At 39.8% G+C, this 26,786-nt stretch overlaps 1 protein-coding gene across 1 annotated transcript; it reads left to right on the plus strand.

Moving 5' to 3' along the window:
- Positions 1-463: 463 nt before the first annotated feature.
- LGSN (lengsin, lens protein with glutamine synthetase domain) lies at positions 464-26,165 on the plus strand. The gene is made up of 4 exons (XM_026653394.1): positions 464-493; positions 9,535-10,540; positions 22,086-22,264; positions 24,966-26,165. The coding sequence occupies exons 1-4, from the start codon at positions 464-466 to the stop codon at positions 26,163-26,165; spliced, it is 2,415 nt and encodes an 804-aa protein (XP_026509179.1).
- Positions 26,166-26,786: the final 621 nt, after the last annotated feature.

Genomic DNA, 26,786 nt, shown 5'->3' on the forward strand with positions numbered 1-26,786 from the left:
TGCTACACTCTGTTCTTGCAATGTGCTTTTCCTTTCAAATTTCTGTCTATGTGCCTCAACAACATATTGTTGTTAGAATGCCCAGTAAAGGTTTTACCTCTAAGGAGTCTAACAATAGATTCTATTCCAGAATAAAAATGGTTCATTGCATAACAAAAACCTTTTGTGGGGGAAAAAGTTGAGCAAAACAGTTTTATGCTCAGTTCTCTTTTGTTTTCAGGCAGTCAGCTAGAAATGTGCATTTGTCAGTTTACTACTTTAACACTATTCCAGCAAACTGCCATGACACATGAGGGTTTGCTTTTTATTGTTCATCATCTGTCATGGATTTCTGGGAAAAGAACCTTATAGAAACTCTGTTCAAACTAACCTTTATTGTAGCTGCACCTATAAATACTGGGTGCAATTTTATTACAAGGCAGTTACCATTTCTTATGGTGACTTGAACCAGAATGTGCTGGAGATGGACAAGGAGGAAGAGCTCACTCATCAGGTAAGACATTGATTGTGAATGATTTCCACGCAGACCTGTTGATACAAAATATTTTCTTATTTCTGGCTTTCAAGAGCTGTGAGTGGAACAATATCTCATCTTACTTATAGTGCAAAGCTTTTGATCTATACGTGTTGTGTTCTGAATTAACAGAGGGTCAGAGAGACACAGGGAGAGGGAACAGAGTCTTTTGTACAATGCAATAAAAAACTCCAAACTTGCTATTTGAAATTAGATCTGTTTATTCTAGCATCCTACATCTTCCATTCCTTATCAGAAGCCCCTGAATCAGAGGGCCAAATTCTGATCCCATTTACACGTGTAAATCCAGAGTGACACCACTGATGTCAATGGAGTTACTACATGTCCTGGGCCAAGAACTGACCTGAGTTACACCAGTGATAATCTGGAACAGTTCTGTTGACATCAATGGAATTGCTCTGGATTTATACTGGTGTATTTGAAAGCAGAATCTGACCCAGGGGAGCAATATATATATATATTACATGTTTTTTTTAATAGATTATAGGAAATCTTGTTATGAAAATGTCAAAAAAGTTGTGTCTCAGTAAGATATTGAGAAACAGTTAAAGTGGCTTGGCTGTCATGGTGGATCCAGCCTTCCCATGGCTGCAGGCCTCTTATCAGATACTCGATATGCCAGAGATGCACCTTGTCTGAGTCACTGACTGTCTCTGTGACCATATATTAAATGAGTCATAGAAGTTAGATAGAAAGAACTATTAGATCATTAAGTCCATCCCCTGTCTTCCAAACAGAGGATGAACCAGATATTGATGGTAGACTTGGAGCCTGGTTTGGTTCTCACTTGCACCAGTATAAGTTGGAAGTAACTGTAGTTCAACAACATTATACTGTAAAAACCACTGTTAAGGCAGGATCAAGTCCTTCATTTTGAAATCATACTGCCACAGAGCACTTTCCTCAAGGTGTAGGTGGCAATATATAAATGGAAGTGCTTGCAAGAAATCTTGCACTGCTGCCAGCTTTACATGGACAAGCTTGTTGTATGGGAGCAGTTTCAGAATCAAAGGACTTCAGAAGCTAATCTGATAATTGCATGTTTAATGCAAAGCTTTAGTATGGGAGTAAGACTATGGCAATGAGCTATGTGAAAATAAACAGACTGAAGATGTGAATTACATTAATTGCCATGCCTTTTCACATGAAGTAAAGTAATAGTTCTGCTGTCCTAGGTGGTACCGCTAGTGCATCCCCTTGGTATGAGGGTGGCCTCTCTCTCATCCCCAATGACCCTCTCTGGCTCTAGGTGTCACTGTGGCACTGAATTGGAGTGCAGCCTCTCAGCTGCAAGTCTTAGGGATGTGTTTCCCCCCTCATGGGTATGACTGCAGTCTGAAATAAAAGAAAAGGAAAACGAAATAATCCTGCAGCCCACAGTCTGGGCTCATCCCACTGTTCCTTGGAGAGCACAATGGTAAATCATCTCTCTGAAGGGGGCTGGGTTCCTAACTCCCCCGAGTGTCTGAGAGGCTCAGGCTGGGCGTCTTGAAGACTGAAGATGAGGGTACTTGTTCCTGACCAGCAGAAGGTGCTCTCCCCTGACTGGGCTTTACATACGGCCGGGTGAGCTTCTTAGCATTCAATTGTCCCCTTCCCTTCCCATCTCTGGGGATTCCTTAGTTGACATAACATTTTCCATCAACTGGAATGCATCAGTTAAAGTCCCTGAGTATTTCCTCTCATCCCACAGTGGGGAGTATTTGTTTGAATTCTCCATCAGTATCAATTTGGTTCTATTAATTTAAACTCCACTCTGCTCCACCAGCGTAACTACCACCAGCAAGGATCCTTGGGTTTTGGGCCACTGCACGTTGTTGAGCTCCTTGGGGATAAGTTTCTGTCTGGAAGTGACAGCAATGCATCTCCTCTCTGATATCAAGAAAGTCCAGGATGGCAGCCTTAATCAATGTGTAATCCCATGCAGCCACAGGATCAAGCCCTTGGTAGGGTGTGTGGGTTGGGCCAGTCAGGAAGGGGGCCATCACAAAGACCCAGTGCTTTCAAGGCCACTGGGAGGCACCTGCCACCTGCTCAAAAGTGGAAGAGAAACCTTCAGGGTCATCATCAGGCTCCATTTTAGTCGGCTTCAGGGCTGCTGGTGGAAGCACAGGCCCTGGGCTCATGAGACCTACTGCCAGACTTGTGGCTGCCCTGGCAGGCTGTAGCTCTATCAGTAACTGTGGTACCAGGTTTTGTTATAGGGCTTCCTGCTGGGCCATTGTCTGCAACTGTTATTGAGCAGCCCACTGCCGCAACAGTTGCTGCTAGAATTGCAGTTGCTAGATTGCCTGCTGTCGTTGGCTCTCCATCAGCCACTCGCACCACTGCTCTGGATTCATTCTGTTTGGGTTCTGTTTCTTGTGCATGGGCTTCCAAGCTCCCTCTAATTTTGGGTCAGGGTTGGAAAGCAAATGCCCACATTGTTCCACCTCTCATCATAGGTTGTACCTCTAGAGAACCCCCATGCAGTGCGGGGTGGGCATCTGTCTCATCCCAGATGTCCCTTCTGGCTGTAGGTGTCACTATAGTGCTGGTTTGGAGTGTGGGGCATGGTCTCCCAGTTATAAACCTTAGGGAGGCACTCCTCCCTTCTGGGTATGCCCGCAATCTAAAACAAAGGAAAAGGCAACCTAAATAATCCGGCAGCCTGCAAAACAGTTCAGGCTCTCCCCACTGTTCTGCACAAAGAAAATAGGTAAATAGTGTCTATGAAGGAGACTGGGTTCCTAACTCCTGAGTGTCTGAGGGGTCCAGGCTGAGCATCCTGGGGGCTAATGAAAAGCAAAGCTAAGGAGCTCTGTGCTCTACTCTACTTCCCTCTGAGTGCCACCTTCCACTGGGCTTGGGTTCTGCTCTCCCCTCCCCCCCCCTTCCTGCCACTCTGCACAAACCTGATTGGCTGGGTGGGATGTGCCCTCCAAAGCTAGGACACAGAACTAACTACAGATCACCTGGGAAGGTCTGAGCCACTGAGCAGATGCAGGGACATGCGTGGGAAGATATGCAGGGAGAACAAAGAAAAAGCAGCAGTTGAAACAGCACTGCTGAGCTGGGGCAGGGAGACACCAAAGTGCAGAGGTTGAACAAGGAGCTGTTTGGAGGAGAGCCAACTGACACACTGCTGCTTGCAAAAGGGAATGGTTAGAGAGGCCCAGCCTGGAGCTGATATAACAGCTGAGTCCACTCAGCAAGAGGCTCCAGTTTGAGCACACTATATATGCCAGTGTCAGAGTGCATGGACAGTTTGGACTGACCCAGTGGGGGTCTGCTTTGGCATGGGGAAGAGTCTGCGTATGTGTAGCTCGGTGTTGGAGCAGTGTGGGTGGGGGGGAACTGTGTGCTGTATGCTGTGGTGGGAGCAAGGAGTTTGTATATTGTTCTATTGGAAAGTGTGGTACTTGTTACAGAGGTTAGCGCTGACCTCCTAGAAAGGTGGGTTGCTGTTTGTGCAGACAAACATGGCTGGGACCCGTTCCCCACCCTGGGATTCCCCCCCCCCCGACACTCCTTTTAAGGAGCTGCCCTTCTCCAGGTTTGCCAGCCCTCCCAGGTGTACAAGGGTGGGGCTGATTGTGCCCACAGGAGCTCTTTAACCTCTTTTTCACTTGGGTGGGAATCTCTCCCACTGCACCTGGATATTTTAAAGAAGCAGGATGGTCTTGTGGTCAAGGCACATGGCTGGGAGCCAGGAGACATGGAGTCTGTTCCCAGCTCTGCCAAAGACTATTTGACCTAGGGCAAGTTTGTGCCTCAGTTGCTCTAGCTGAAAATGATAAGTCTTGAGGCTCAGTTATTATTTATGAAGCTCTGAGATCCTCTGTTGGAAGATGTTGTATTATTATAACTCAGTGTGATATTCAACCTTGAAGAACTGAAGAATCACTTCAGAGAAACAAACTATTCAGAGAGGTCTTGACAATGTACTGTCATCTGTGCCATTAGTACATAGTAATCTATAATGCGCCAGAATTGCCAAGTGCCTTTCCAGTCATGGGAACCCTTCACTCTGGGGAACGTTTTGTGGCTTTCTGCAACTTCATTTACTACAATGAGCCCAAATCTTTCCTGGTATAAATTTGTTCATCTCCGTTGACTTTAGTGGAGCTCTCAATGTACATTAGCAGAGAATTTGTTTTAATATCCACCCCCATGCCTCTCTTTCTTAGTCACTGGGAGGAAGTGCTGGGGGGTTTCTACTTGTCTTGGCTGCTTCCAGGGACAGGGAATGATCTTGAAGACTTTGGTGCATTTGCTCAGCACTACTTGCACCACTTTGCATGGTCCTAAGTTCAAGAATTTACTTGAATTTTCACCTGCCTTACACATAATACAATTCTCAGCATTTGGTGTGTGCCCCCCCCCCCCCCCCAAGGCAATACTATTCACTTCCAAATGTTTTCAGACTGATCAATGCAGTTTGTGGATTTCCTTTTTTGCAGTGCTGTATATTATAGTACAGTTAATCCCTATTTCAGAGCTTTTATAATGTTTAAAGAATAACCTACATTGATTAAGAAAATTTTCTTTCTATTTAAGGGCCTTACCTTACTGCATAGCATAAAGTGTGTATCAGTTGTTGGAGCTTGATGGCATGCAAGAATTGGCATGCAATTGGACTGCCGAGGGTAGAGATGGCAATTTCACATGCTCTAATGTCAAAAATTGTGTTTGATGACACTTTCTGCACTCAGAACCACTTCCTACATGTTCCTGCAACAAGAGCAATGAAAGGCAGCACTTCACAGGAGAATGCTAGATATTCAGATGCTACCCTACAAGCACGCCACAATATACCTATTTGAGGGTAGCAATTGCATTGAGGATTTAGCCTTGATTGCAGCCATTGGTGTCCAGCCAATAGAGTAACTGCACTGGAGGAAACGTATAGTATAGATGGGCAAAGGTCCTGTTTACACTGATGAAGCTTATCCCTTCTTGAAACTGGAGTAAGCTCCACCAATGTCAATATCAACTATACCTATTGACACTAGGGGTTGTAGAGGTGCAGCTATACGGAAAGCTGTAACTGGGGCCAATCCCCAGGGTAGACATGACCAGGTCTGGAATTTGGCTTCATGCAGAAGGAGTATAGCTTTTCCCTTGGCAGCTAAACTGTCTCATAGCCCTAGAGTCATAAATACAAATGAACATTTTAATTTTTAATATGAAAGAATGCTGCATTAGGACATGGAAAGAAAAATAGGTCCATTTATTTCATTTCAGAAATCTAAAGTTTCAAAACCTTTCCAAATGAACTTCCATATTTTATGTATATATGGATGGATATACATATATCTTTGAGTTTATTCATAGGGGGTGACATTCATCCCCGTGCAAAGGGACAAATGACGGTACCCCTGGAGCCTCATGTTAGGGACCTGAATAGTGCTAGGCCTTGTGTTCTCAGCATCATAGCAAATTTCACCCTTTGAGTGGGGTATTTTTTTTTTAAAAAGGTGTGTCGCTTTGAGGGAAATGGGTACAGTTTCCCTTCAAAGACTGGTAAAATATCTGTCCCAAGGTCCCAGTTTCTTTTATGGAATAAAAATCCTTGACACAGTGCCCCAGATCTGTAAGATCTTAGCATGTTTGCACTGGGACCTTTCTGTTAGTAGATATATATGTAGCCAGTAATTTCCCTCATGTCTATTAATTGGAAGGGGCTATTCCTTGCAGTATGGATTATAACTTGTGATTATGAAAATGTTTAGAATGGCATTACTGTGGGTGGATGGTTTTCTCATATTGTATATTTGATCTGAAGTGATCCTATTTTGTCTAGCAATCACAAATGTGGTTGTCATACAGAACTGAAAGTATATGGTCAGATCTCCTGGTTGCTGTCAGTATCACTACCATAGTTACATTCAATTTATATACTTTTCAGAGATCAGCACTGTGGACATCATGCTAGACTTGAGTTCTGCTTCACCTGACATATCCAAGAGTAGATTAAAGTTTTTTGAAATGGACAGCCTTGAACAGTATAGGACTGCATTAGGAAGCACAGAAAAGAAATACAGATGTTGTTATGAATAAGTTAACGGTATCAAATTATTCAGAAAACAAAGGAATTTTTAAAGGCTAATTTAAAAAAAGAAACCACTTAGAAAAGATGATATTTTTATAATGTCAGGCTCTGCCAGGGAAAGAGGGTCTACCATTTCAGTAAATCCTTTAAAAATACAGTCATGTCAAGAAAATTTCTTAGCTTGATCTCTTTTCTCTTTTTTGTTTCAAAGAAAACTTTTCTATTTGTAGAATCCCCTTAGAAAGTTTTTATTTCCTATTGATTTTGTGTCTTTTCCCATTTGGCAAACATTGTCTCCCATACTCCCCAGTCAATTTCCTCTATTGATAATGGGGAAGTTTAAATGTATGTGGCTTTTTAGTTTGCTTCCTTGTTTCCAGCAGTAGCAATGTTGGCACAGCTCTAAGAAATGGGCCTGTTTATTATTGGGGGTCAAACAAGCAAAAAATATAGTAGCTTTTTGACAGACAGATGCATTAAAGGAGAACAGTATATTTTAAATGAAAATTGAGGTAAGCAAAACTTCTGTGCTGAATGCTCCCACTAAAGACTTTTAATTGCACCTGGACATCATAAGGAAGCCAGTGTAGAGATCTGAGCACAGATGTTATGTGTTTCTAGTGGCTTGTCCTACTTAGAAGGTTGACAGCAAGCTGTATACAATAGTAGCAGAAGCTTCTGGGTGGCATTTATAGATAGTACTAAGTAGAGCACACTACAGTAGTCTAAAGTGAGGATGAGAGAGGTTTGAAAGACTATTGTGAAGTCTGTTTTAGGAGAGGACAAGTCTCACCATCTTGGCCAGACAGTGCTGGACAAAGGTACAATGGGCCATCACCACTAATCAAAGAGTAGTGAGGGAACCTAGATAAAAAGAAGCCATTAATCATGTTGGGAGAAGATGGGCAAATGTTACTGTCAATATGTGCTACAGACACCATCTATTGTTCTAAATGTTTTCATCTGCCAATAAACAACTTGTTTGTCTTATCTAGACTAGTATTCAATTTTCTTTCATCCAGACCCCTATTTCTTTCAGACACCACAGAAAACAATGAAAGTGCAGAATATAAATTTGGAGAGTTTGACGGCATAGACCTGAATGTCTTCAGTATATTGATAAAACTCAAACTCAGAACATTTAATGATTTCCCAGTAGCTTTTTAGCTATACATTCAAGGCTGATTCAAGCAAACCAAGGGGACCTTGGCTAAGTCATTTAGTCCCATATATACATTTAAAGTAAAAGTTGCTATTGAGTCATATTTGTTGTTGTTTGTAATAATAGTGTAGTTTTATTTTGGGATGTTCCTAATCTGGCTTTTTTTTTCTTTTTTTTTCTTCCCACTGAATGCTATGTATTTCTGCAGACTTGAATGTCATGCATGGTGTTGCATGTGTAAAATCCTCTATATATTATTAATGCTATTTAAAAAAAGCAAGCTAGCTGTTCGAACTGTTGGCATTAACTTTGTTATTGCTGCTTGTTGTGGCTTTACCCTCATTTTCTCCTAGGCCATACCTAAAGCTTCTTGCTCTCCAGATGGCATCTTTAGAGAAGGGAAAATTACATACCTGGTAATTCTTTTCTTTGAAGATATCATCTGGCAGGATTCTCACTCCTCCCATTGATAAGGTTACTTTTCATGAGGCTTTTCTCTCACACCTTTTTTTGTCTTTCCCTGAGGCACATTTTTGATCATTTCAAATTTGTGTTTCATTCTGGGTGCTTTGCCCCTGCTGAGTAGGAGAAACTGAACAGAACATAGATTTCATAGAATTTAAGGCCAGAAGGGACTATTAGTTCATCTAGTCTGACCTCCTATATGTCACAGGCCATTAAATTTCACCTAATTACCTCTCTATTGAGCCCAGTAACATAACTTGTATTTGGCTAAGGCATATCCTCCAGAAAGGCATCCAGTCCTGATTTGAAGACATCAAGAGATGGATCACTTCCCTTGGTAGTTTGTTCCAGTGGTTAATCACCCTTAAAAATATATGCCTTATTTCCAATTTGAATTTGTCTGGCTTTAGCTTCAAGCCACTGGTTCTTGTTATGCCTTTCTCAGCTAGATTAAAGAGCCCTTTAATACCTGGTATTTTCTCCCTTTGCAGTTACTCACACACTAATCTAGTCCCCTTTCAATCTTCTTTTCAATAAACTAAACAGGTTGAGCTTTTTAAGTTTGTCACTGCAAAGTATTTTCTCCAGCTCTCAAATAATTTTGGGGGCTCTTTTCTGAACCCGCTCCAGTTTTTCCACATCCTTTTAAAAATGAGGACACCAGAACTGTACACAGTATTCCAAAACTGATCTCACCAATGCCATATACAGAGGTAAAATCACCTCTCTACTCCCCTATATATACATCCAAGGATCACATTTGCCCATTTGCCACAGCATCACACTGGGAACTCATGTTCAGTTGCTTGTCCAGTTTGACTCCTAAATCCTTTTCAAAGTCACTTCTTTCCCAGATACAGTTCCCCATTCTGTAGTTATGGTCTGCATTCATTGTTCCTAGATGTATTAATTTAGCATTTGGCTATATTAAAAACACATTTTGTTCACATTTAAAGGACATTTATGCTTGGCAAGGGGTGGCACATACTAGGCAGCAGGGAATCCCGCTTGTGCTGTACCCTGTTAAACCTGCCCTCAATGTTCAAAATACCTGAAGAATAGGGACCTGAACGAGTCTTGCTCTAAAGGAGCTAAAACCCCACAGTAAGAATCCTTCAAGAGGATATCTTCAGAGAAGCTGAATTATACGAAAATTATATGGAAATTATACAGAAATTATAAGTAATTTCCCCCATAGAACTCTTTTTCAGCAAGAAATAACAGAAGTCCCAGGTGATAATAAAATACAGTTGTTGGTGCTACTCCCTGTCTTGTATTACTCTACCCTTGTTTCATTCATGCATATTATTTGGCTGTATATTTTGTTGATGATTACAGAAAACAGTTGGAAATGACTATGATGAAGCTGATGGCGGCAGTATATGTGGTTTAAGAAGGACAAGAGGAGTCAAAGTCACTGCAAAATACATTCTCCCATTAGAATGTGAGAAAATGGAGATCTCCCACCCTACAAACACCCCAGATCATTCTTATCTGCAAAGAGCAACTGGTCCTGTAGAACCACCTGCAAGTCTATCCCTTCAAAAAACATCTAATTTCCCTAACACACAACATCAAAAGGGGGAAGGAAATGGGAGCTTCCCTATAGAAGTCAGTGTGAAAGAGAACGTATTGAGGAAAACAGAAGTCCACAAAGATGATGAAGGTGGGAGAAGAATGGTAGAAAGAAAGACGGAGACACCTGAGGGAATACAGACATCAAGCAAAGGAAATCAGCCTTTGGGAACGGAGCCTGAGAGCAAAGAAGAAAAATCTGGGGGTTCAGATGTAGCAAGCAGAGCAGATAAATCTGAGGTGACAGAGACAGCAAGTAATGAGGACAAATGTGGGGGAACAGAAGAAGAAGAGGAGGATGCAACAGAGAAAGAGAATAAAGGTAATAATTTAGCAACCCAGAAAAAAAGCACTGAAGTATCTTTCATGCTGGGGTCTGGAGTTTCCAAACAAACATTGCAAGAGCTGAAAAACCTACTCAGAAACAATCCTCTGCTTGGTAACAGGGCCAAATACACAGGCAAGCCCAGCAGAACTTCTTCCCATATACGTCTGCCAAAACCCAATGAAAAAGCAGTTGACAAACAGGGTAGATCCTTTGAGTCTCTTTTTCTTCATTTTGGAGGGGAGAATCGAAAGCTCCACTTTATAGACAATTATGTAGCAGGGCTGCCAAACAAGCCCCTCTTGGTTCACAGCTCTGCTGGGTCTGATCAGCAACAATCAGAAGGCAGCAACATGGAGCATCCCAGTAGGAGACAACCACCAGCTTATAAAAACACAGGCAGCACTCCAGGAATTAAATTCGAGCCTTCTCCTGACCAGACTGGTAAGAAGTTAAACTATCACCTACTGTACCACTCAAGAATGCAGTTAAATTGTTTTAAAAAAACCCCAAATCTCTTGTCAGCATTAATGTTAGACAATTGGCAATGGCAGTTACTGTACATGTGACTGGACTTGATCAAAAGTTTTACAGTACTTCCAGCCTGCTTCTTCTTTAGTAAGGTGCTTACAAAGCCTGACTGCCTGCCAGAAACTGCCATGCACAAGTAGTCATGTCTTGTTCACTAAAAAATGAAATATTTTCTCATTTACACTGGACATAGGCAACATTTTCCATAGGTCTGCTAGTCACTGGAAAGACTTGAAATCTGAGTTTCTTGAAATTTCCTTTTTGTTAACATTTCCAGCAGTGAAAATTGCTCCCATGTAGGGATGATGTTTTCAATTATTAGTCCTAAGAGGACTGGAATGCCAAAACATTTAGTATGAAGAATAGGGTAAGAAAAGCAAATTAAACAGAGAGCTTACACATATCTTCATTCTGTTCAATAAGACTATTTGGGGAGTGTTTGTAAAACCAATTAATTGCTTCTAATAGACTGTGGTTTCTTTGAAGTAATAAAAATTAAACTACTGGGCTAGCAAGGATCAGTAAATGGAAAGTTATTATTAGCTATAATGGTATAATGAGTTTGAGCAGGTTAGTTGTTATTCTGGGAAGTGGTCAACAGCACAAACATTGTTGGGCATTGTTAGGTCACAGACTAATAAGAATGTAGGAGGATGGTACTCAGATCGCTTTACTAGCTTATAAGACAGGGCAAATAATTTCTATCTATGCTTTTACCAATGATAGAAAACATTATTACCCTTGCCAATAGTTGATATCACTGGATCCATGATTTAATATCATGTGACTCATTATAAAGCTATCTAACGTTTTAAAAAATCTGCTTTCTGCAGTGTAGAGGTTTTGCTAAAGATGCTCTGACAAACAGGCAATTTTGCAGATGGCAAACAATTCAAGCCACAGGAAGACATAATGTAATCACCCAAGTTAAGTTTTGAACAGGACACTTGGATGCATGAATAGTTGTGCACTGCTGCTCTTAACTGAGTGAATTAAATCCTAAAAGGTAATCTTTTAAAGAGAGGATGCTTCAGAAGTATAGAACAATGAAAATATATATTGCGGTCAGCTTTCACTGTGATCATGTTTAATGTATGAGATCAGTAGACAGCCAAGCGGATTTTTTCTGCATAGACTATATCCTCTTTCCCTTCTAGATTATTTTACGTATTTGCATTAATGAAAGGCCAGTGGAATTCATTACCAAGTCCTTGAGATTGTCACTAGTTTTCCCCTTAGTTCATAAAGCCCAATTCCTAAATTGCAAAATGAGAATAGGAATAATTTCTTCAGCATTCCATCAGTCCTTTTTGCCTCATAAATATGTGCTGTTTTAAACTCCAACTGACCAATTGCATCATTGTATGCAATGTTGTTGTAGCCACGTTGGTCCCAGGATATTAGAAAGACAAGGTGTGGGAGGTAATATCTTATATTAGACCAACTTCTGTTGGTGAGAGAGACAAGCTTTTGAGTTTACACAGATTAGGTCTGAAGAACAACTCTGTGTAAGATTGAAAGCTTGTCCAATACAAAATATTACCTCACCCACCTTGTCTCAGCTGCGTCATTGACCACTATGCGAATTATAATTCAAAACCTATAAAATAAGGAGATGACTCAGAACTTTACAGGCTGAGCTACATTCCCAGGGAAGCTCAGATGTGGATTGGCATCTCTCAAAGTTCATTGTTAGCTTAAGTGTTTCTTGATTGTGCACTTACTGAGAATAGTCTTTTCTCAAGAAGCTGACCAACTGCTTCACTGAGGCTACTTAAAATCAAACAAGTACATAGCCAATATTCATAACTTCGAATACAAAAATGATACATGCATGTAAATAGGATGAATATGATCTATCCAGTAAATCATAACCTTTGCAGAGATATGTTGCATGGCATATCTAGCATAAAACATATTCCAGTTATGTCATATTTACACTCATCAGCATATTTCTATAAAGCATTATGGGGTGCAACGTCACACTATCCACCTCTAATTTTTTAATGTGGAGTCACACATGTTAGATAATTTAAATACTATAACATATCCATCACCTTCTAGGAACTGATTTGTTACTATGCTGGACACAACATACTTTGGAACTTCTTGACAAGAGCAAGGATAGAACTCAGATCTTACTGTTCTAAAAGCACAGTGTTTTATCACTTGAATAAAGGAGAACCTCTTTCAGCAGGCAGCAACAGAGGCCCCATGACACAGCTGAGAAATTCTTATTCCATTCAGTAGAGAGGAATGAGACACATTCACACTAGTCACTTCACTAACAACCCTCTAAAAATAACTAGTCTACTCATGCTTCCCTTTAAGATTTTGCAAATTGCATAATACAGCCAGCCACTGTATTTCTCCCCCTCACAGTTATTGTCCTGCACACATTCGTCATAGACCCCCTGCCCTTCATCCCACCCTACTCCCCCCAAAAAATCAGAACTGAGACAAAAGAAGAGTGCTCAAATTCACAGTCAATTATAGGGAAAAAATCCTTTGACCTAGAAAATGAAGCAAGATGTTTCAGCCAGCTAGAGAAATTATTCCTTGGGTATTGTCAGACCAGATCTGAAACTACAGCTCCTTGAAAACAGTGCATCACCGTAGAAACATGGAAGGTGTCAAGTGCTGGTAATTATGCAAACATTTTCATTTACATAACTTTATGCATTTGCATAAGCACCTATATATGATAATAGCATGCACCTATGCAAATAGAGTTCACTCCAAACTAGACATTAGTAATCAAAAGCCTCCTAGGCTTTTCAGAGACGCTAGGGAGATGGGTAGAAAGAGAGGCCTCTGACACTGAAGAGATGCAGTTTATTTAGTGTATACAATATAATATATAACTAGTCCATAGGCAATAGCAGTCTGGAATGTAATATGACCACTTCCTTTCACTTGTCTCACTTTAAAATATTTATTAATAATGACAACTGATGGTTGGGCCAAATTTGGAAGTCCTTACTCAGTTTTTCAATCCTTGTTTGGGCAACACTCCCATTGATCTCGGATACACACATACCAAAAATGCAGAAAGGGAAGGAACAGTGTGGTCTGCCATTCCTTGTCAGAGAAATTTCCTGTCCTTTTGTGTGAACACTTTATTAGAACTGGATGGGGGTTGATAGACCACTTGGGTAAAGTGTGTTTTAAGGAGGAACAATTGGTGGAGGCATTAGAGTTGAAGTACCAAGACTCAAAAGTAAGAGTGGATAAGGACATAAAGCAGACAGATATGTGGCGTTAGGGCAGGGTGAAGCATGTGAGGGTAGAATGGAAAGAAATGAGCATAGAGAGGTACTGTAGGCAGAAGCAAGGTTGGAAGCAAGGACATGATGGATAAATTTGACCTGGAAAGTGCAAGGGGAAGCCATTGTTTGGCATACTCGTAAATTTATATTTGTATAGAAACTTACATGCCTCACGATTCCAAAGTACTTAATAAATTGTAGATTTAGACTGGAAGTGGAAATGCAGCCCTGTAGCAGATACAAATGGATATTTCACCAGTATTGCAAAGGCATATAATTCATAATGGATTCAAAACCCACTGGACTAAGTGAATATTGATGCTACTTAAGTGAGAGATCTTCATCACATCCAAATTTCCAGGTAGCTTAATCAGGGTGGTTCTGCTATATGCAGGACATAGGCGGAGGCAGAACAAAGGAAGCCCATGCAAGGGATGTGAACTCCAAATGCCATGAAGGACAGCTCTGTGGGGACTCCCAATGTCCCAGTAGTGAGAGGTCTTAAGGATAGGGCATGACAGAGTCAGTGATTACTATGTAGACCCAACATAAAAGAGTCAGAGGAACCAGTGCAATAGCCACTGAGGACATACTCTGGTGCCACTTCACGGCTCATCCCTCCCAGCATTTCAAGTGGCTAAAGCAGGACACAGTTGGTCACTGACCTGCTGCAGCTGATGGCCCCAGCACCTCACCCATCAAATCTGTGTCACGCTCAGGCCCCACTTTGCAGCCTGGTCTTCACAGAGGTTGTGTCACTCACTATCCCTGAGCTCCCCTGCAGCCAGTAAGCATGCCCAGGAGCTGCTGAAGCCTCTACCCCCTCTAGCTCTGCCCCTGCCAATGGTGTGCACAGTTTGTAATGTGTGTACAGCTGTAGGTGCCACTAAATGTGGGAAAAGTTCAACTTCAACCGGGATAGGTGGGCCAAAGCAGGCCAGTCCTCTGAAAATGGGGACTGTTGAGAGGTATGACAGCTTGAGGGAGAATCCCATCCTTCTGGTCACCATGGACCTCTCCACTGTGCAGCCTGTTTTAGGTGGGTAGTGTGCTAGGAGCAGGCTTTAGCCCTATTACCAAACTTCCCACATTTTCCTCAATCAGGCCAAAAATCTCATTCAAGTCAGTGATATTTTGCATGAGTGCAGACTGTGGGACTGGGTCTGTAGCACGTGGGCAGTTAGTGCACAGGTCCCAATTAACAGGACCAGGTTTCTTGACCATACTGTGCCTTTACAGACACCCCAATGAGAATGTGGTACATGTGTGTGACCAATACCCAATTGTTAGCAGTTTGGGACATTCTTAAAGGAACAGAATGCTATTCTTCAGATCAATTCCATCCATGCTTAAAAACCCACTTACTTCAGTGAGAATTTGGGGTGCACAAGGAAAGGAGGATTGAGCCCTTCATACAATTATGTAAAAATGCCTAAAAATACTGGCCTAAGAAATTAAAAAATGCTTAAATTTACTAAAAGTTCCTCTGCTAAATTCCCATTTCAATAAAAATTATGTAAAATGGATGACATGAATTATTAAAGTATGGAGTTTGTCAGTTCTGCAAATGTTTTTTCTCCCTTAGTAAATGACCTTATATTAAGTCATTTATTACTATGTAAGAAACTAAGTATCAAATCACTCACAAAGACTTCTATCTAGTACTTAAATTAAGGATTGAAATATGAAAAGTATTTAGCATCTAAGACTTACTCCCATTGATGTTAAGGAGTTTTGCCATTGACTTCGATTGAAGCTGGAGCTTGCTGTTGGTTACAAAAGTCCTGCCCAGCCCTGCATTCATATACAGCTTGAAAAGCACTGATAATAATGGTTCTGCCTTGCATGCTTGGGCAGCCACAGAGGTTGTTCTGGGGACTTCATATGACCTACCTCTCTTGTCATTACTTTAGCGTATCTTCTTATTGTGGGGGCTCCTCAGGACTATGTTCTTGGCCGACTCTTCATCTCTCTCCATCTTGTGTCATCTGATCTTTTCACATGGCTTCCCTGTGTTGATGATTTAGAAATCCTACCATTGGATCACTGACATGTCTCCCTTCAACCAATGTATATCTTAGCCTGTTTCTCTAACATCTCTTCTTCAATGTCTTGTTGTCATCTTTAACTTACATGCTCAAAACTCAGCTCCTCTTTCTTGAGGAAACCATTATACTCCTTGTCACTTAGGCCCTTCTCCTTGTCCCTCCTATTCAGGCTGCATACAAATTCTGACACTTCTTCCTTCATGCTATCTCTAAGGTTTGAGCCTGTTTTTCAGTTTAGACAGCAAAAACTCTGATCAAGACCTTATCTTCCTTTTTGTTCACTATATGGTACTATGCTATACTGTAATCTCTTGGTTCTCCATGACATTATCACCTTCCATGAGGGGGGGGGGGATCTTTTGCTGATATATTCTAATAATGACATAATATTTTCAATAGTTCCATTCTTCAAGTCTCCTAATGTTTTGTTTTCATTTTTGACTGCTGCTGCACATGGAGCAGAGATTTTCACTGAGTTGTTCACAATGAGGTTCAGATTTTTTCTTGAGTTTCATAGTTAATTTAGAACCCATTAAGGTGTCAGAGCAGTGCAAATTATTGGTTGAAAAACTGAAAACCTCAAACCATTTTTGTTTTCAGTTTTCAACAATCAAAACCCTGAAAATTTTTGTAAAAATTCCCATTTAGTCAAAAAGCCATTCTCATAGAAAAACAGAAATTTAAACTTGGTCTAGTCATTACACAAATCAATAACATTTCAATTACAATCTGGGTCCTGTTTGGTAACCCTATTTAAAAAGACTATAGTAGAAAAGAGGGAGTTCAGAGAATGGAAATAAGAATAATTAATGGCAGGAAAAAAGTCTAATTTGAAGAGAGATTCAAAAGACAGGGAAACTGTTTACTTTAGAGAGGAGACTAGGGGATAAAGGTGTACAAAATAATGACTGGTTTCAGAGTAGCAGCCGTGTTAGTCTGTATCCGCAAAAAGAACAGGAGTACTTGTGGCACCTTAAATTTGTTAGTCTCTAAGGTGCCACAAGTACTCCTGTTCTTTTTTTGAAAATAATGACTGGTATAGAGAAGTTTGAATAGGAACACCCAATCTACCTTGCGTAAAATGAGAGGGACATTTAATGAAAGTGAGGCAACAAATTTAAAAACTAAAAAGAAAATACTTTTTTTCATAGAATGCACAATTACTTTTTCCCCACACAAAGCACAATTTGTTTGTGGAACTCATTGTCACTGGATATAATTGTGGCCAAGAGTTTACCAGGATTTAACTTTCATATGGATAACAAGAACATTACTAACATTACTAAGGTTTAAAAAGAAAAAGTAAAACAAAACCCGCAAAAGTTTGCAAGGGATATTAACAATCTTGCTTCAGACCATAAGACAACCTCTAAGTAACAGGTATTAGGAAGAAACTTTCCCTCCATGCAGATTAACTACCTCCTGAAGGATTTTCCACACCTTCCTTTGAAGCATCTGGTACTGGGCACTGTCAGAGAACAGGATACTGGACTAGATGAATCACTAATCTGAGGTGGTCTGACAATTCCTGTGTGGTCTATGGTTTATTTTTATTTCTCTAAAGATATATTTCTACTTAAGGTCATGTAAAGAAAAAAGGTCATTAATTTTATATCAGATTTTCATGATATCATATTACCCAACAGAGTTTTCAATATCAGTACATTTGTTAGGTCAGCTTTTCTTTATCCTGGCTATATTCCTATGCAACATGTAGTAGAGTGTTCCTCCTCTTCTGTTCATTTGTCCAGCACTTAACTGCTTAAGAGCTAACAAATTTTTCACTTAGATGTAATGTGGTTTAATTAGCAAACATGGGATAGAAATTCTTTTGAACAACCAGCGAATGACTCACTGACACTGGATGTGGGCATTGTCTTCTGGCAAAGTGCTTCTCGATCACTGAAAAAAACCCAAATCCAACACCAACCATCCACTCCAGCCACATGTGCAACTGATATGTTCAAATCCTTTCATCCTACTTGATGTCCAATACTAATGATTTGGATAAGAAAGGCAAGTCTTTCTTGATGTTAATAGATTAGGCAGTAGAATTTTCTTAGAAATATTTTGTAGTGATTGCAAAGCCAATGGCACGGAGACTGGGGTTGCATATTTAATAGGCCAAATTACGAAGTCCCTACTCTGTTTTCTCTTCAGTGGGAGATGGAGTTTTGCCTGAGCAAGGACTAGGTAAAAACTAAGTAGTGAATGCTTTTCTATACACTACTGATTTGTTATAAACATGTGAAAAAATGCTTCATAAAAATTGCCCAATATGGACGCATTTGCTTTTTTAGGGAATCAAATTTACAAGGGAAATCCAAAGTTCCTTTGATTTAATTATTATATTTCTTGATAATTTGCCAAGACCATGATAGGCATGACTAATTTGCATATAAATTTACATAAATAGATTTTACAAAATAGATTTTAATTGGAAACTGTTGGGATCCCCTCTGAGACCCTTTCCACTTGGCTTATCCAGACCACCTTGTCCAGTTCTGAGAGAACACTTCATCCAGTTCTCTGGGATCCCAAAAACTCAGTTCGACACCAGATTTTATCACTCAGGTTCCTTTATTTGGCATACAACAAAGCTATACTGAGTTGATCAGGCTCAAGCGTCGTGAGTGAGTATAGGACATACCCACATCCAAAGTTACACAGAAAACCTCTTCCTTTATATACATTTACACATTATGTTGCATTTAATATATATTGCATCACAGGGAAGAAGGGACAGAGAGATAGCTCAGTGGTTTGAACGTTGGCCTGCTAAACCCAGGGCTGTGAGCTCAATCCTTGAGGGGGCCATTTAGGGATCTGGGGCAAAAAAAAAATATTTGGGGATTGGTCCTGCTTTGAGCAGGCAGTTGGAATAGATAACCTCCTAAGGTCCCTGATATTCTATATTTGGGGATTGGCTCTTTACATTCCAGGTTTATCTTGTCCATTGTCCCTAGCAGCAGTGTTCTCCCTAGCATCCGGATGTTCCTGTTTATTTTAGCTAGCACAGACATCCTGACTCCAGCATATTGCTTAGTAAACCCCTATTTACAACTTAACCTTCCATTCAGCTTCCCAATCATGCCCACTAAGAAATAAGGCAAGTTACTGATGTCAAACCAGGCCTACCGAAATGATGCCCATTATTTCTTACATATAGCGAACAGTGAAAATTGTACATGTTCCTTTACAAAATACACAGAAAGACAATATGCTTTGGGAGAAGGAGGATTATTGTTATTCATTATTCAAAAACAAAAAGTTCTTCAATATAAAATCCAATTAAGATTGCTAAACAATAACAATGTTCTTATGTATCATATCATTTATAATATCCAAGCAATTCAAAGGAAGAAAATGAATAGTTAAGGGACATAATAAAAGTTAAACTGATCATATGAGGTTTGATCCAAACCCACTTAAGTCAATGGGAAACTTCAGTTACATATAATTTCAGTAACCAATATATATTGGTGGTGAAGAACTTTTAGCTGTTGTTTTTGAGCTCTGTTATGTTATATTCAATTGGGAAAGTGTCTAAGTGTTAATTTATGGTAAAATTACACATGTATGAGGCTTTGCATTTGAAGCTGTTTTATATGTCAGTGTACGTACAGTATATTTGTTTCAGGCCGGTTTTGTGTTGTGTTTATATTTTGGGATTACAGAAGAAAGAATAATATTTATTTTGGATCAAAGTTAAGTTTATTGCATTGTGATGAATTATACACATAGTTATCCTTGACAAGTGTTTATTATGTGTGACATACAAGATTTCAGACAGGAGCCATTTTAAAATTTGAAACTCAAAAATATGAGAGAAAGAGGATTCTCCCCCCCCCATTTTTATGAGCTATAAAAAGAACAAGAACCAGCCTTGTAAGAGAATTATGATTTGAACCCTAACTAGTGAGAACCTATCATGTCTGCAGGATAAAACCACACCGATAGAGCCAGAGCTAGAGCCTTGTTCCTACAGCCACAAAAACAAAACAACCCCCCCCACACACCAAAAAAATAATAATAGTGGGTTTCTACCACTTGAGTTAAAGGATAATGTTTTAGCTGTCATGTATAGAAAGACCCTAATGTTCTTTTTAAGTTACAATCACCCAATATGGAGTAACATGATAATAAATACATGGTGCATGCTGATGCTCACACAGAAGTCAAATCTAGTAAATTTCAGTAAAAATCTATGTTCCAAGGCAAAATTATAGGATAATAAAATAGGGTTTATAATGGAAACTGGTTGTGACCTTAACTATGGAGAGAGTACTGCCTCTCCATCATTTTATTATTTATCAAGAATCCAAAAATGTTCTAGCTACTTGTTTGTGACTTTTGCTCTTTACACAACAAACATTATACAAAGGAACCAGAAATGTGGGGTCCGATTAACTCTTTACTGAACATACACAACATGCAAGCCTTCCTACATATACACACTTCTGTTCTAGTAAGGTTCTTGACAGCTCCTAAATAATCGAACATGCTAACTGCCATTAGAGAATTCAGAAATTAATTAAAGAAATACTACCCTATTCCTATTCCCTACAATTCCTAAAAATCAGAGTAAAGATATGTCACCTCTTTAAAGAGCTTACAATTGAAATACACAAAAAACACAAAGACAGCGTGAGGGGAAAAAGATGGAACATATTTATTTCTATTTTTCCTCCCCTTCATTCTTATTATTTTATTTTTTTCTACCATTTTTATTTTTGTTTAACCACCTGTCTATGCATTTGGTGTCCTTTCTCCCACAATATCCCAATAAAACTTATCACCTCCCTCTTAATTTTACTCACCACATGCCCGCAGTACTTATGTCTGCTAATATAGCACCTAGCACATGGGGTCCTAGCCTCTGGTGAGGGCTCCTGGCCCTGTGGTAATACAAATAATAATGATATTTGCTGCTTTCCAATCAGAAACTGGCTGAAGGTTGATCCACTGATATCTGAGGGCTTGGAGCAGTCTGTGGTTGTGATGGCTATTGCCATCTATCTCCCTGTGGGAATTTTGGACTTTAAAAAAAAATCTCTCCTTTGGGCAAGCAACACTATTTTCTAACACTACTGAAGCCTTAGCATCTAATTCTGTTCTCAGTTACACTTTAATTCCAAATGAAGGTCACAGTTTATAAAGTCTAACTTAAATACAGAATAATAATAATAGTTATAAATAATACTTAGAGAGTGGAATTGGAAGCTAGTTGGCAGGGATCAGGACATCTGTCAGAGTAAGCTACTAGCCTTGATTCTCTGCTCCACCAGTTATTCATGAGTATAACACCATTAATTTCAAAAGGATTAAACAGGCACAGCGCAGGTGTAACAGAGCGGAGAATGAGGCCCAGTACTATCTCCAGGGAGAGGTGGCAAATCTAGAGAGCCTTCCTTCACAGTTCTTCATGCTGTGGCGGGGGAGATTACAGGCCACCTCAGAATCCTGCTGTATTTGGAAGGGGGTAGAAGACAACTGAGGTCTTCTCTCTACAATCCCAGATTTATGCATGATTGTTGGGGTGGGGAGGGCAACAGGTAGGTTATTTTCAAGGTCACAAGTGGATGTAAAGCACCTAACTTCCATTGACTTTCAATGGGAGTTAGGTATCTGGCTGTCCTTTGTGCCATTGAAAATCTCCCCCACTAGATTAATAGGCTCCTCCCTCAGAAGTTCTCTACTGCAGCATATGCTCCCCCATGACTATCAGACTATGCACAGAGACTGTGTAAGTAGTTTTGTAAAACCCTTGCAGAAAATAACAGTCATTGTACTGGTTCTCCAGGACAAAAGTGGACATCATTATCTAGACTGTCCTCTTCCAAAATGTTTGCGAGTGGCAAACCTTCTTCCCATTTGTTTTCCCAGTAAGTAAGTCATAGTTGAAAGAAAAAAAGTCAAGTTTCTATCAAGGGTTGTCAATTTTGGTTGGACATATTCCTGGAGATTTAATCACATGACATAATCTTTAATTAAAGATTAATCTTTAATTCCTGGAGTTTCCAGGAGGATTGGCCACCCTATTATATGACATTTTGTCATGCTGGTGCTTTTTAGTGAAACAGCTTGTAATGACAGCATTATTAAGTTTGTCTAACATGAACACTGCTCTTTATTTTAAAGATCACAGCAGAGAGCCTGACGTAAACAACCCTGGAAGTCAATCTTCCCTTCGTCTGGTCTCGCTTATTGAACACATTAAACAACAGATGGCCAGAGAAAATATTCAGTTTGTCAGATTTGAAGCAACTGACCTGCATGGAGTGTCAAGATCCAAGAGCATTCCTTCTCGTTTTTTTCATGTAAGTTTTTCCGCCTCTCATACTCTTATGAGCTCTCATGGCCCTGCCTTTATTGCTGCGATACATTTCCTCGCAATGTGTGCACCAATTTAAGCCTGCAACAAATCAAATATTCTCCCATCCCCCCATCCCGATTAGTACTCCCCAAGGATTTGGGCTTTTCTCATTACCCTGAAGCATCATTTCTCTGCCCTGCAGAAATACAAATCTAATTAAGATGGTAATTTCAGTACTTTCCACATCCAATAATCTCCCTCTGCAGAATTATCTTTTCACATTCACCACAATTATAAAGATTCTGTTTTATTTGACATGAGTAGATTGCAAGACAAGACCCAAGAGAAAATATCAAAACAAAAATGATTAGATGAAAATAATTTCAGTTATGAAGTATTCTCTTTTCAACAATCACATCATATAAGAAAAGATTATAGATTGCATGATTGCTTAGTAATATTTCCTATACTGATACAGAAAATAAGAGTCAAATAAGAGTCAAATTATGAAGCTCTTGATAGCATATATATATATCCTGACCTTTAAGCTTTTTTTCCTCTGATCCTTAACATGGGTGATTAATGCTGTATTTTCACTCTCATATTACTATGAATATTTCACATTCTACTGAGCAATCACAAAAAAGATATCAACATGACAGAAAATTGAATGCTTTCATTTCAAGCATCTTTTGAAGCTAATACCATTTTCTCATTATTTGGCTTTTAGATAGCTGCAACCTTTTAACTCTAGCACTTAGATACAATTTACTCTTGATGTCATTTGATGTTAGCAGAAATAAACTTTTTTCAGTTAGTTTAATGCTTTTGAGAGGTGGTGGGTAATAGCACCATCTTTTTCAATCATTAACTCACAGTACAGGTGCCCATCTCAGATTATTCAAAGTTATCTGTTGCACTCACATTATTCACTGACCTCCATGTAAATCCTCAAGCATTTTAAAAATAGAAAAAACTTTTAGATTTCAAGAGAAATCATGTAGATTTTATGAATGGGGCTGTAAAGTGCTCACCCTCAACAATTTTTCAGTGTTGCCTTTGATAACTAGATAACCTTACCATGGTGATCACCATATTGCTTAGTACAGGTGATGGGATGACACCACACAGTATAGGGACTACCTAGGGAATTTTGTGACTACTGTAGTAACATTTTCTAGTTATCAAAAAGAAAGGAAAAATATTGTACTCAATGTATATAGTTTGAAATATAAGAGCTCCGTGTAGTTTGAAGACTTGTACCTTCCAGCAACAGAGTCCTCCGGTCCAATAAAAGATATTACCTTAACTACCTTGTCTCAGTAATTTTGGTAAGAATTATTTGCTTACAATCAAAGCTAATTTTAATATTTGGTAAAGGGAAAAGTTAAGAATCTTCTGTCCACTTCAGGGGAGAAAGTGTTGTATCATTCACTTTAGTCTTGAAATCTCAACAGTTCCATTCCAGCCAGTCAATCCACCTAGATAGTGATCCTTTCTCAGGGCAGTGGGAGAAGATTCACTAAAAATGTAGGGTTAGTTTCAATCCAGAGTATCTGTGGCCTTCCCACAGGCAAACTGTATAAAAACTCTCTCTGGCTTCCATACTGCTAAAAAGGCTCACTTGCTGTAGTTCATTCTCTCTCTCTCCATATATAAATAAAAGGACAGGTAACAAAAATATATTTGTATTGGCCTTGCATGGGTTTCCACAACATAGAACCGTAGCACATTATTAAGCCAGATTTTCTGATGCTGTAACTTGGTATAATTCCAGTGGAACTATACCAGTTTGCACCAGCTGAAGATCTGGCTCTAAGATACCTTCTAAGGTTCTTCATCAAAGATACAGTTATTATAGTTTCCATCCATATCAGTCTTGTCTGCACTTGACTTGTGCATTGCCCCCATTCATGTCAATAGGAGGCACCTATGCAAATGAAGGGGCAACTTGAGCAATTTGTTGATTCACCTGTCTGCATGATGTTTAAAGAAGGCACGGAGGTGTTAGAATTATTTATCATTTTGAAGCTGTTTCCTAGTTTTTACCTAAGCAAAGTCAGCCAAGTATAAATTTAAGCCTCAGGTGTGAAAAGTCTATATTCCCTGTAACAAGTTCACATCCTGGCAGAGCTGGTGCAGCTGTTTGTCATCTGAGGTAGACAAAGTGAGTGTAATGGAGTTTAAAGGGAACCCAGACCCAGATTCTCCACTGCCTTGTTCAGTCATTTACATCTGTGCAAAGTGGATGTAAAATGCCAACATTACATTAGGAAAATTATCTTGTGCCAGCCTTTTACATACAGTTTTGCACTTGCTTTGCACAGGTGTAAGTGACTAGATAAAGGGCAAAACAGTGGAGAACTGGAGCCCGAAGTCCTGTCAGTTCTGCACAGACATTAATAATAATTATTATTATTTCTTAAACACAGCAGAGATTTGCATACAACCTTGCTCAACACTTTCCCTCCTTACACTTATGCACCAGCTGGTTGCCACCCTCCAGAGATAGCTACCTGATAATGGTGGTCAACATACAATCTATAGTTTCTGGAGCACTTTTTGATTCTTTGAGGAGAAAGGTCCTATGGGCCAAATGCTAAAATCTTTACTTAAGATTTGGGCATATTATATTATATATCTAAAATATTATTAATGTTCAGCTGTCAAAGACTCAGTAATCCATTCCTCTCCCCCTTGTTTAGGAAAAAGCAATCTATGGTGTGTCCATGCCCAGAGGATACCTCGAACTGACCCTGAACCCTAAGGACAGTGAAGTGGACCACATAAGTGCAACCAATTTTAATTGTGACATACTCCTGAGCCCTGATTTATCAACATTTAGAGTCCTACCATGGACTGAACAAACTGCTAGAGTGATATGCGATTCCTTCACTATACTGAGAACCCCTCTATTGACCTCACCCAGGCACATTGTCAAACAACAGCTGAGCCAACTTCAGGACAATGGCTTGTCATTGCGCTCTGCCTTCACCTATGAATTTTGTATTTACGGCATTGCTGAGATTGTAAATTCAAAGACGATATCTTTTCCTGCAGCAAGCATACTCAATAGTTATGACCAGCTTTTCATTCAGGAACTCATTGAAGGAATGTATCACGCTGGTGCCAACATTGAGAGCTTCTCTTCTTCCACTTGGCCTGGACAGATGGAGATCTCTTTTCATCCAGAGTTTGGCATAGGTGCTGCTGACACTGCCTTCACCTTCAGAACAGGCATTAAAGAAGTGGCAAAAAAGTATAACTACATTGCAAGTTTTTTCACAGAGAATGGGTTCTACAATTCGGGGATTCTGTCACATAGTCTGTGGGATTTCAATGGCCAAAAGAATTTGTTTTCTGTTGATTGGGGGGTTCAGGCGCTCACTGATGTTGGAAAGAATTGGCTAGCAGGGCTCTTGGTGCATTCCGAAGCTCTCAGCTGCCTGATGGCTCCTACGGTCAGCTGCCGTAAACGCTATTCCAAATGTGGTAAGGAATCAAAAGAATTTGTGACGGCAAAATGGGCATTTAATGATAATAGCTGTGCCTTTAACATTAAGTGTCATGGTGGAAAAGGCACTCAGATAGATAACAGGCTAGGTTCAGCTACAGCAAACCCCTACCTGGTGCTTGCTGCTACTATTGCTGCAGGCCTGGATGGAGTAAAGAGAAAACTTAGCTTCCAGGATGTGTCAGAAGAGAACCAGAACACTGCTCAGTTGAAACCTGCAGCAATCCCTTTGAAACTAGAAGATGCTCTTGCTGCACTTGAAGAAGATTTGTGCCTTAGGGAAGCACTGGGTGATACCTTTATTCGATACTTTGTTGCCATGAAACATTATGAGTTGGAAATGGAAGAAACGGATGCTGAACGGAATAAATTTTTAGAATATTTTATTTAGAATCAATTAAACAAAACCTGTCTTCTAATTAGTAGAAAAAATTAAATCTGAAATAATGCTGTGTAAATGCTCAAAGATTAATAGAACAACATAATTGGAAATTAGAACTATTTATAAATGTTTACTAATTTTTTCCCCCACCATCTCATTTTTTAATATAGTAGGTGGTGACTGCATATTCCTGTATGAGTGGACTCAACAGACCGGAGAACTAGTGTTCATGAAGTAGTGCTAAGAGGCTTTTAATTTTTTTCCTAATTTCTAAGAAAACCTTAAGCAAGAATGATTCTGCTGGAGAAAAGATGAGAAGAGGAGGTGAAAGGACAATGGTCAAAATAGGGAAAAGTAATAGGAAGATGGAAGAAAACAGGAATAGCAGGGAGGGAACATCTTGTTCCTATTTTTCCATTTTCCTCCCCTTCTGCATGGTTATGGGATTTTCTTCAGAGGTGCGCAGTGTAGCTTGAAAGCTGGAGCTGAGGAATCAGATGCTGGGTGTATGTCAAAGTGAAGGACTAGAATGCTGAACATTTTGGTGGAAAAGCAAAGCAAAGGAGTCATGGGTGGAGGACAGTGTGGAGTAGAAGGAACCAGCATCTGAATCAGAGAGGTGGAAGTTGA

The sequence above is a fragment of the Terrapene carolina genome, unplaced genomic scaffold (genome assembly GCF_002925995.2).
Source record: "Terrapene carolina triunguis isolate 2854851 unplaced genomic scaffold, T_m_triunguis-2.0 Scaffold42, whole genome shotgun sequence".
Classification (NCBI taxonomy): domain Eukaryota; kingdom Metazoa; phylum Chordata; order Testudines; family Emydidae; genus Terrapene; species Terrapene triunguis.